This window comes from Callithrix jacchus, chromosome 4 (genome assembly GCF_049354715.1).
Source record: "Callithrix jacchus isolate 240 chromosome 4, calJac240_pri, whole genome shotgun sequence".
In the NCBI taxonomy this organism is placed as follows: Eukaryota; Metazoa; Chordata; class Mammalia; order Primates; family Cebidae; genus Callithrix; species Callithrix jacchus.
In genome coordinates, this window is record NC_133505.1 from 149,169,209 (window position 1) to 149,180,949 (window position 11,741).

At 36.4% G+C, this 11,741-nt stretch overlaps 1 protein-coding gene across 12 annotated transcripts in view; it reads left to right on the plus strand.

Moving 5' to 3' along the window:
- ADGRG6 (adhesion G protein-coupled receptor G6) overlaps positions 1 to 11,741 on the plus strand; it is a 151,598-nt gene that overhangs the window by 67,671 nt on the left and 72,186 nt on the right. For 6 of the 12 annotated variants that reach the window (XM_035296883.3, XM_035296879.3, XM_078370823.1 and 3 more), the window contains exon 3: positions 9,771 to 10,115. In XM_035296883.3, the coding sequence (XP_035152774.1) occupies positions 9,771 to 10,115 (345 nt within the window). The remainder of the gene's footprint in view (positions 1 to 9,770; positions 10,116 to 11,741) is intronic. The other 6 variants (XM_017971439.4, XM_008995170.5, XM_017971440.4 and 3 more) reach the window with 1 other exon arrangement.

The window sequence follows — 11,741 nt, forward strand, 5'->3', positions numbered from 1 at the left end:
AAAATCTGTATTATGGAATTTTTACATCAGCTCTTATTACTAAGATGTTTACATAAAAAGTGTTCCATAAAGGGGAAAAATTATGCCAGTTGCACCTATAATTTGCTTTGCTCCAAACCTTAGCTATTTAAACTGCTTCCATTTATGTGCACAAACCTGAATGGGTTTTTTTTTATGCCCTCAAATTAAAGGCCTATTTGGAAAACTTGAGCTAACATGCACACTTACCCTGCCACTACCATCTTTTTCCCAATATATTCTCTCAACTTATTGGGAAGGTAAGTTTGTAAACACAAAATTTGTCCTAGCTACTAATTTCAGGTCCTTCACCTGCACCACATAACATGGAATAAATAGGAAGCAATAACCCTCTGGTGACCATATGTAAAGACATCTGAAAGAAAACTGAACATGAAAGGAAGTAGGAGCTCAGAAAGTTAGATTAATGAATGAACAAACCAAAATATGGATAACATGCTTTGCTATTTAATAACCACCACAGTCCCAACAACACTGAAAACTAATATTATTTGAGCATCTTACTGTGAGTCATGTATGGTCCCAGTACTTTATATAGCTAGCTCATTGGCTACATTCATGTGCTCAAGAAGTTAGTTATGCACCATTTAGCCAGTAATGACATCACTGCCTTCAAGAGTATTAGAACTATAATTAGCTTTTATGAGGCTAAGACATTCTCTACTTATGTTGGTAGTATTTAGCAGTATTTTTCTGGTTAATGCCAACATAAACCTGTTCCACCCTGCAATACTGCCTAGGTAATCCATATGGAAAGATTTCCTGTGACATTCTCAAGTGAGATGAACATTAGGTGAGTGTGTGCATTTTAAGTTTCCCTAGTCTGTCTTTAGGGGAAATAAAACTAATAAGATCAAAATGATACAAATCTTCAATGAAATTAGAATAGATCCTTTGCTGCTTGTCTGTCTTATCATCAGCAGTTATTCTCATTTCAGGGAATTCAGTCTTTGTAGAATAAATCTGCCTTGCCACTGTGACTGCTGTGCTCTTTCTACAGTGTAGCTTGCTGGCTTTTGTCTGTCTTCTTGTCATATGTCAGGTCCTTGGAGTTGGACTACAGTGATTCTTACAAGGATCTTTGTTAACTGGTAGTTTCGTGCTGTTTATGTATAAAGGAGCAAGGCTTTAAAAAGTATCTGTGTTGGCCTGGTGCAGTGGCTCATGCCTATAATCTCAGCACTTTGGGAGGCTGAGCTGGGAGGATCACTTTAGTCCAGGAGTTTGAGAGCAGCCTTGGCAACATTATAAGATCCCATCTCTACAGTTAAAAAAAAAATAGCTGGGCATGGTGGTGCATGTGTGTGGTCCCAGCTACTCAGGAGACTGAGGTGGGCAGACTGCTTGAGCCCAGGAAGTTGAGACTTCAGTGAGCCATGATTACATCAGTGCACTCCAGCCTGGGAGACAGAGCAAGACCCTATATCAAAATAAAATTTAAAAAAAAAATCTGTGCTAAACACAAATCTGGTTATTTTACTTTCCCCAAATTAAAACTTTTTTATTTTCCCTACTGCTGTTTACTGTAATATTTCATTTTCTCTAGTAGGCCTTGCAAAATCCCGCAAAATCTTATCTCTGCCTACCTTGTCATCTTTCTTATTTCTCCCCACTTTATACATGATGCTCCAGCTGACCTAATTCTTAAATGACTTGAACAGTCTATGTACTCTTGTACCTTCTGACCTCACTCTTTTCTATTTTGTCTCTGCCTTCCTCCTTTATTTGGCTCACTCCCAAGCTGCATATTTACGTCTCAGTTTCTTGCTGATTTGTTAGAAATAGTACTGGTTCTGTGAAGTCTAAACCCAGGCTAGGGTATAGCACTCATCTGTTCTATTAGAGCACCTGCTCTATCAAGAACGCCTGTTCTATCAGAGCAATTATCACTTTGTATCGTCACTATCTACTTATCTGCATTTTCAATAATCCATAAATTCCATAAAGCCAGAGATTATATCTTCTGCATGATTGTATTCCCAGAACCTGGCACAATGCCAGGCACGTAAATGTTTGATAAGTATTTCTTAAGTGAGACATGTAGGGGGATGAGAAGAGGTAAGTTAGAAAGTATGAACAGGGCAAATAAGGAGTGCTTTGTATGTCAGTCAAGGGTTTTGTCTTGTTGGATCTCAGAGAAGATTTGAAGTTAGAGAAAACTTTCATACTTGCATTTTGATAGATCTTTCTGGTAGTGATGTGGAGGATGAGTTAGTTGCAGGTGACAAGAGTATTGATAAGGAGACCCAACTTTTATCCAAGAGAGAAAAAATGAGAACCTTAAACTATGGGAATGAGATGAGGGACAGATTTAACAGCTATGAATAAAACAAATGGCATGGCCCTTGGCAAATTATCTGAGATGGTGTGGAAGAAAGAAGAGGGAAGGGATGTTCAGAATCCTAGTTTGGATGATGTTCATGCCACTAACAATTATAAAGAGGAAAAAGACAAATTATTTGAGGAATGGTGTTTGGAATGATGGTTCTATTGGATATCCAAGTGGAGATATTGAGTTGGTATTTGCAAACTAGGGTATGGTGTTCAGTAGCACATGTATGCAATGAACATTTAAGTATAATGAAGGCTTTTGTTCAGATGAGATTAGCCAGAGATAATGACTATATGGAGAGAAAAGCTGAACATAGAGGAGAGGTCTGTAGAGTACTGGTTTGAGGCACACTGGGTTGCAACAAACAGCAATCTATTAAAACCAAGTAAGTAGTAGGGTGGTAGGTATAATAAGAATTATTGTCATGTAATTCAAGGACAAACCATGAGGAACAGCTCCTACCATTCATTACTAGATGTGGAATGGCTGGCATTAAATCCCCTCTGTTTCTGAAAGGCCTGGTTTTCTCTCATCTCAGTGCTCTAAATTTTCATTTCTTTCTTTCTTTTTTCTTTTTTTAATTGAAACGCAGTTTGATTCTGTCACCCAGGCTGAAGTGCAGTGGTAAGATCTCAGCTTACTGTAACCTCCATCTCCTGGGTTCAAGCAATTCTCCTGCCTGAGCCTACCAAGTAGCTGGGATTACAGGTGTGCGCCACCACACCTGGCTAACTTGCATTTTTAGTAGAGATGGGATTTCTCCAGGTTGGCCAGGCTGGTCTTAGACTCCTGGCCTTATATTGTCCACTCGCATCCACCTCCCGAAGTGTTGGGATTATAGCCATGAGCCACTGCTCCTGGCCTCTACATTTTCTCTTACCCTTTCCTCTGTTAGCCCCTTAGCCTCCTGTATTTCCAAGTGGCCAAGGCAGCTGCTACCTTTAAATTTCTATAATGTCATCATTCTTCTTTTTGTCATTCTCTATATAAATTGTGTGTGTCTCTAACTTGAAGTTCTCAGAGAAAGAGAGCATTTGGCTGGTTAGCAAAGCCTATAGTTTGGTTCCCTTCAGGTCAGAGGTTCACTCCTTGGGCCAAGTAGTATAAATATGACAGCAAGAGCTATGAGAGGAGACATATCCCCTTGGGAGAAGGTGTACCTAGGAGATTGAGTAGCTTCTGTAAACTATTATTTAAAGCTGCATGCCTCAGGTATAACATGTTTATTAATCATCTGAGAATTTTGTTTAAATGTAAATTTTGTTTAGCAGGTCTGGGTTATTCTGTGTGTCGACAAGCTTTCAGGTAATGCTGATGCTGCTTGTCTGAGGTCCTTCAGCCAAACAGAAAGGATTATAAAGGAAGGGTAGCAGAGGCAGTGCTTGGAGAGGGCAGAGAGCAGGAAGGAAATGAGGAGAATGGAGAATCCGTGGGTAAGAGACTGTCCAGAAGGACCGTGTGCTCAGAGGCAACCGATGTTGGAGAGGGTGAGCGAAATAAAAATGAAAGCCGTTTTAGTATGAACACTATACACAATTTTGTAAGTTCTTATCAGCTGAGTCCAAAGGTCTATGGATTCACGAGCAAGAAGGTCCGCAGCTGGGTAAATCCAGAGTTGGGGATTTGCAGGACAGAAATGGGGAAGAGAATAAGCAACTTGAATTAATATGTTAACCAGGAGGTCGATTCGATGATAGATGATGCAGTTTATGTTGTTTCAAATTATTCAGTGCCTTTAGATTGTTTTTTAAAAGCTGGAAAAGACTCAACCATTGCTCAAGAGAGAATAGTTTCCCATGAAAATAAGTGCGGGTATGTGTACATATGCATACCCATATGCTTGTGTGTCTAATCCTCTTGCAAGTGATGTATCTCTACATAACAGGCTGACTCTTTACAACAGTTCACTTGTTTGGATCTTCAGAAAGTATTATCGTTTGCAGTCAGACATGGAATGTTCTCTTGCCAAAGCAATTATGGAAAGACAGAACTCAAAGTTTAAACATTAACAGTATTACAGAAGAAAGAGATGTTTTTCAGGGTGTGATGCATGTGAGTATCTTTGGAGATTAAAAAAATTGTCAGTCTTAATGGTGCCTCATCAAGGAAACTTCAGTTCAGTATCTTAGTTTTCTAGCCATGTCAAACTTAATTAAACTGATTCAAGTAAGTTGGTACCCTTTTGAACCTATGCTTAAGTCGTTGCAGTAGCTTCATATTCAGGGTGTTTCCAAAGAGCATTTTGGGGTTGACCCATGAGAGAGGGAAATGAAACAATTATCTGGCTGACTCAGGAAACCATTGTTTTAGGAGGAGTGTGTGAATGAACTGGTATTCTGACATGGCTGTCAGAAGTTCTGGTAGGGGATTGGAATGACCCATGTAACTGTGCTTTAAGAGAGACCCTCCTCAAGTGTAGAAATGCTATTTTTGAATGCAGAGCTTGAGGAGGAATGGTGAGTGTGGTGGGGATGCTTGCCAAGTCTGTCACATTAACAGAATCACAGATGTAACAGCCAGATTGCCTTGGATTCCTTGCCATCTTGAAAAATCTGGATAGGGGTCTGAAATCACTTAAAATACTTTGATGAAGTCATCCATTTCTGCATATTATCAATCATTTAATACATGCCAGCATCTAAAATGTTACTGATATTTTACATTTCAATGATATTACATCTGACAGAAATTTACTTAGATCTGGAGAAATGGTATCTATCTATCCTGGCTCTTTACTGATTTAGGTAATAGAACTGGTTCTAGAATTCTTCGTTTCTGGCCCTTAGGTTTAATCTTTAGAAGCCAACAAGACTACTAAATATTTTAAATGCTTTTAAGCAATAAATGAGCTTTTCATGTGTAAGAACTTAATATATCCTCATGGATAATTCAAATAATGACTGAATAAATGCAGACCAAGCAGGCAACTTAAGCTACATGTTCTGGAGATAATTTTCACTGGTCAGGTTTTTCTACAGATTCATTAGTTACAGTTTTATGTATGTTCAGATAAACATCAAGATTAACTTAAATGAATTCATTTTGTTCACCATTTAATACAGTCTAGAGAAAGCCATTATTCAATATCATCCACAGATCTGTGATGAAAGAAGCTAAAATTGATCCCCATTTTGATTTATCTCTTGGGATCTAAACTTCTTGTTTTAAAGAGATTTTAAAGAATAGGCATTTGGAGTTTATAAAGAAGTACTTGTAGCAAAGGTAGAGTAAGTATCCAAATCTGAAATTAAAAAAAAAATCATAAGGTAATGGTTATTAAATTTGTATCAAAATGTTATTTATCATTTGAATTAGCCTTTGGCGTGACTAGAATATTTTTCATTATAGATTGGAGTTTCATTGAAAAATAAACTTTTGTAAAAATACACACAGGAAAAATACTGCTAAATATTTGTTATCATAGGCGAGAACTGAGGGTGGAATTTGGTTTGTTGTTTGTTTGGATGACTTGAAAACCGTGCTTTTATAAATTGTATGTAAGAGTATGTTACCATATCTGTCTTTGAGAAGATATTGAGTTAGATGCTTTGAGTTGGATAGCTTTTAGAATACATGTTAATCCTGACTTTACCAATACCTCATTCAATGGCTACTTCAGTAACCATCGAAATAAGTAGCCCTGACTCTTAAGAGATAACAAAGTAATTAATTACTTAGTAGGCTAGCTCATAGTATAGGAATCAATTGGCAGTGATATTTGATTACTCCAAATTGTAAAATTCAAAGCACTATATTTCATACTTCCTAATATTTTTTATTAAGGTGTTTCCCAATTCATTTCTTAAAATATGTTTCTTTTAGAGTGATGAAACTATTTTTAAGAAATTGTCCATTTAAAAATTTTAAAGAAGTACTTGAGCTCCCCATTTTGCTCTGTGTTTTTTAATTGTGGCAACTTTTTTCTTCCTAGAAAGACACTTATGCTTACATGCAGAAGGGCTGGTTTGAATTTTGGTACTATTATCAATTAGATGTGTGACTTCATGCAAGTTTTCCAATATATATTAGCCTCATTTGTTTCCCCTAAAGATAGAGGTGGTAATAATTCTCAGGGTTATTATAATGTTAAATGAGGTATATGGGAAAGCTTGTTATTGTGAATTGCTGTATGAGTATAATGAACAGGATGTTATTGTGTCTAGTTTAATTCACATTTCATCTATTTAAGATAATTACTATTTAGTAGCACTATCTCTAAATGCTGTCTAGCCACTGAAGATATGAATCACATGGAAGAATATGTCAAATGTTTTTCAGAATTCATGTTATGAGTCTCATCTTTATCTTTTTTCTATTCCTCTGAATGCCTAAGGAAAAGAGATTCTATTAAGGTGGGCTGCTATTTTACCTCTCTTTAATTTTAAATGCACTGATTTTGTGTTATAGTAATTATTAATACTAGTCTCAAGTATGATTTCCAGGACTTTCCAATATTAATCTATGTTATCCTCCCAATAACTTTGGGAAGTGAGTGCTGTCATTATCACCAGTGTAAAGGTGGAAATACTGAGGCACAGATAAATTAACTTGTTTAAGATTACACAGCCAGAGTTATCAGTCAGATTTAACTTTCTTATCCCCTTCGGCAGGCATGGTGGTTCAGGCCTGTAATTTCAGTACTTCTGGAAGCCAAGGTGGGAGGATTGCTTGAGCCCAGGAGTTTGAGGCTGCAGCGAGGGCCACTGCATCCCTGCCTGGGTGACGGAGACCATACCCTGACTCTAAAAAATAATGATAATACATTTTCTTATACAATTTCTTCAGTTCTTAGGGAAGAATTTGGCAAAAATAATATGTAAGATAAAGTCATGAACATTACCTGGGCCTTGTATATAAAGGATAGTGTCTCATCTTGGAAAAATGATGCTGCCTGTCTGCATGTTGGGATGACACTGAGATTGTTGCTTATTTTCCTTTATATTTTTAATCTCCAGTGCTTATAAGTAGATAAATTATTTTTAATTTACTAGGATTATGTCTCTCCTGAGCCCAAGGCAAAGTAACATGAAGCTGAACTTATCAGAAAGTCCCTGTCATCTCAGTCCTGTGCTATGAGTGATATAATTGGAAGAAACAGCCCAACACCCCACCCAAAGAGATGTTCCAGAGCACGTATATTCTATCTTCTTTTCATACTAAGAATTTATTTGACTTGGTTATACTGCATGGAGTCATTCTTTAATTTAGGCATGTTTCCATTCATTTAAGCTATTCATTTGTTAATAAATAGAGCAAATTTTACTGAAGATCTCCCATGTTCCAGGGATGTTGTAGGGTGCTGGAAAGTAGAATGGCAAATATGACAGTCACACACCCTCTGCTTGTTGAGTTTAAAAGCTAGTGGATGAAGATTGACAATAAGAAAATCATCTCGCAAATGGAAGTAACGCAAGTGCTCTGAATAGTGCTGCAAAACAGAAACATGGTACTCCAGGGATAGATAGGAGAAGGCGTTTGGCAGACACTTGATGATCATCATTTGTTCTCCATTGTCTGTCTTTAGTCTTGTACAAGATATCAGAGACTTAAAAAGAACAGAGGAGGACAAGTTAAAAAGAATGGATGGGGATAGAGTCTACAAAGTGAAACATTGCGTAATACAAGGTGGCCACAAAGAATAGAAAAACCTCAACTGAGTGGTATAAAACATCAAATTAGTCCTTGAATATATCACCATATCATAGAAGAATAGTAATATTTGTAGTAATTACCATTTTTCAAGAAATGTTATAGCATATAACTGGTCAACTCATTAAAAGAGGGAGGGATATAATAAATTTAGTTATTTTAATTAATATGTTTACTTTATTGTTGGAAAGTTTATGTGTCCATTTAATGGCAATTTATCCAGAATTTTGGATAAATGAGATTATTGTCTTCATTTATATAAATATGTAAAAGCAATGTTAATATTAGTTGCAAAAGCATCTCTGGGCAGGAAGATAGTAGACCTTGGTTTCTGGTTCCAACTGTGGGACAAATAATAATTGAGAAGAACCTGTTTTCATTAGTGAATATGGGATAAAAGCATTTCCTGTTTACCTCAGAAGGTTTTTTCCTTTACATAATTTATTCCAATAATATTTATTATGAACTGTACACTGAGAATACAGTGATGAGTAAAGGTGACATTATCTTAGATCTCATAGGCCTTGCAGTTCCATGGGAAAGATCAATGTTCATTTACAATGGGTTTTAATTTTTCCATTCGTGGCCTGCAGTGCCATTCTCTAGTGTGCTCATGACATGCTCCCTCACTTCATTCAGTTAGGTCTCTCCTCAAATGTCACCTCTTTGGAGAACCACCATCTCCAGCATTCATTTCAGTCTCTTTTTATCCTTTGCTTTACTTTTCTTCCCCACCTTTAGCTCTCCTTATACTTGTTATCTTTAGGTCCAAGACTGAAGTATAAGAATCCTTTATCCAGCCAGGTGTAAGGGTGCACACCTGTAATCCCAGCTACTCGGGAGGCTGAGGTACTAGAATCTCTTGAACCTGGTTGGTGGAGGTTGCAGTGAACTGGTATCATGCCACTTCACTCCAGCATGGGCGACACAGCAAAACTCTGTCTCAAAAAAAAAACAAGAGTCCTTTATACAGAGACTTTGTCTTTCCTGCTCACTGGTATATATTATTTAGAATAGTGCTTGGCACATAACAGGCTCACAACAAATATTCACTGGATGAATGAGTACATGAGATGAGCCCACAAGCATGTAATTACCAACTGTGACAAACGAAGGGGGTAAGTGAACAAACTCAAAACTGTAAGTAATCCATGTAGGCAAGGTGATGCTATTTATTTGAATTTTAGGAACAAAAATGTAGTCTGCCAGAAGATAGCTTATTATTTTTTCTATTGGTAGCTTTCTATGAAAATATTCATTCTCTAAGAGTTTCTCTTCCTTTATACCCATGATTTATAATATCGAGTACTGTCTTTATCATTCTATAACCCCCTCCACCCCAGTTCAGTTGCTCTCTAGAGTAGAGATTCTTAAGTTGGATCAGTGAACATTTGTGAATTGCACTGTTGGCTCCTGAGGCTTCATTTCACTCCTTGAAATTGTAATGTGTGCGGCCCCTGCTCATTTTACTGGAAAGAGTTCCTAAAACTGTCATCAGATTCTCGACTGTATAGCCTCCCAAGTTTAAGAATTTGTTGCTTTAAAATTTTTTATTTCCCTTTTACTTTTTGTTGCTTTATTGGTATTTGTTTTTTCTCCTCAAGATGGTTTCATTTTCCATTATATTTCATGATTGTAGTTTGTTATTTTTAAGTATTTACTGCTTGATTGTCCCCAGTGTGTGGTATTCTTGGTTTATTGTACACATCTGAACCCAGCCCTTTTCTCTGTCTCTCTTTTGTCTGGCCAGCAGTGTGGGGATGTGCCAACTGCCGAGTGGTTTTGTCCAACCCTTCTGGGACCTTTACTTCTCCATGCTACCCTAATGACTACCCGAACAGCCAGGCTTGCATGTGGACCCTCCGAGCCCCCACTGGTTACATCATTCAAATAACGTTTAACGACTTCGACATTGAAGAAGCTCCCAATTGCATTTATGACTCATTATCCCTTGATAATGGAGAGAGCCAGACTAAATTTTGTGGAGCAACTGCCAAAGGCCTATCATTTAACTCAAGTGTGAATGAGATGCATGTGTCCTTTTCAAGTGACTTTAGCATCCAGAAGAAAGGTTTCAATGCCAGCTACATCAGAGGTATGTAAACCAAAGGCAGCGCCAACCTTCTGCTTTCATTTAACATGTTCTGCAGTAAACACAAGGACCAGAAGTCAGACTTATGCTCTTTTATGTGAATGTGAATGATTAGGATTGGGATTTAAGGGCAAGAACCTGTTAATATTCTCTGAGCATTCTAGTTAGCAAATTATAATTACCAGATCCAAAATCTGGTTATATTAGAGTTGAATTCTTTTATATTGTTCATATGTAGAACATTTAAAGGCTGCTTGGAAGACACTGTAGATATTCCACTGCTAATAATTAAAATCTGTAATTCTAACATCTCTCCATTGAAAATTTAAAACCTCCTTATTTAGAAATCATTTTATTTTGGGTTTTTATGTTGCCCTTTTAAGGAACTATAGTAGGGAACAAATACAGAAAATGAACATAAATTTTTAACAAGCTATTAACAACTTAAGCTAATAAATAACACAGCTTGAGGAAAGCCTCCTAAAAATGGCCAACTGAAGGAAATAAGCATACTTTTATTAAATATGTTTTCCATGTTCTGTTACAACAGAACATTTAAATAATCTTTCTCTCTAAAACCTGCGTTTCCCTAAAGAAACTCAAGCTTCAGTATGATAAGACTTAGTTATTACTGGTTTTTCTTCTTCTGAGCTTTCTAAGTAAAAACAAACAGAAAGGTACAACTATAAAAATGACTGCTATGACTTAGTTATTCTGGTTTTTTTCTTCTGAACTTTCTAAGTGAAAACAAGCAAAAAGAAAGGTAAAACTATGAAAATGATCCTCACTATTATAAACTGTATTTTTTTTAATTGTGGAGCTATTTGTGTTTGCCATAGTTAAAACACACATGCTTAAATTTTTCAAAATAATGTTTACAATTTTTCAAATTAATCTTTTGAAAATGATAAATATAGGACATTGGGGAAAAAAAGAAGCAAATTAGAATTAACTGTACAACTGCCACCCAGCCATAACCACCAATAAAATGTTGATGGTGATATCTATTTTTAGGCTTTTAATTTTAACAATGCATGTGGAGTACTGGTTCAATTGTTCAAGTTTCTCTTTGCGTTAAGTAGACCTATAAACTGCTTTATATTTAAAAGGTAGACTAAAATCCATGATTCCTTTAAATTCTATCACAGATTTTTACTAGAATAGTTATATTAAAATGATGTTTTATATAGAACTATTCTTGTACTGAATATTAAAATATATTCAAACTGTTACTCATATGAAACCAGTATTAAAAAGCATTTTTTAGGAGAAGTACTTCTTTCTCAAATTAGTTTCACAATGGCTATTAGATTAGCATAGGGCTAAATCTATAGTATTATTTAATAATTTTGCATGTAACATAGAAGGTTTAGGTGAATACATTTCTATTTTGAATTTATTGCACATCTAGTATAATAATAGTACTTGCTCTTTATTGCTGTGGTACTGGCACTGCTCTAAACTTTGGGCATATTAACTTATTTAATTCTCATTGACCATATATGCAATAGGTGCCATTGTTGCCCATTTTACAGATAAGACAAAGGTAGAGAGAGATGAAGTAACATACGCAGGGTCACATGGCCGCTACCCAGAAGAGCTGGAGTAGGAAGCTCTATGGTCTGCTCT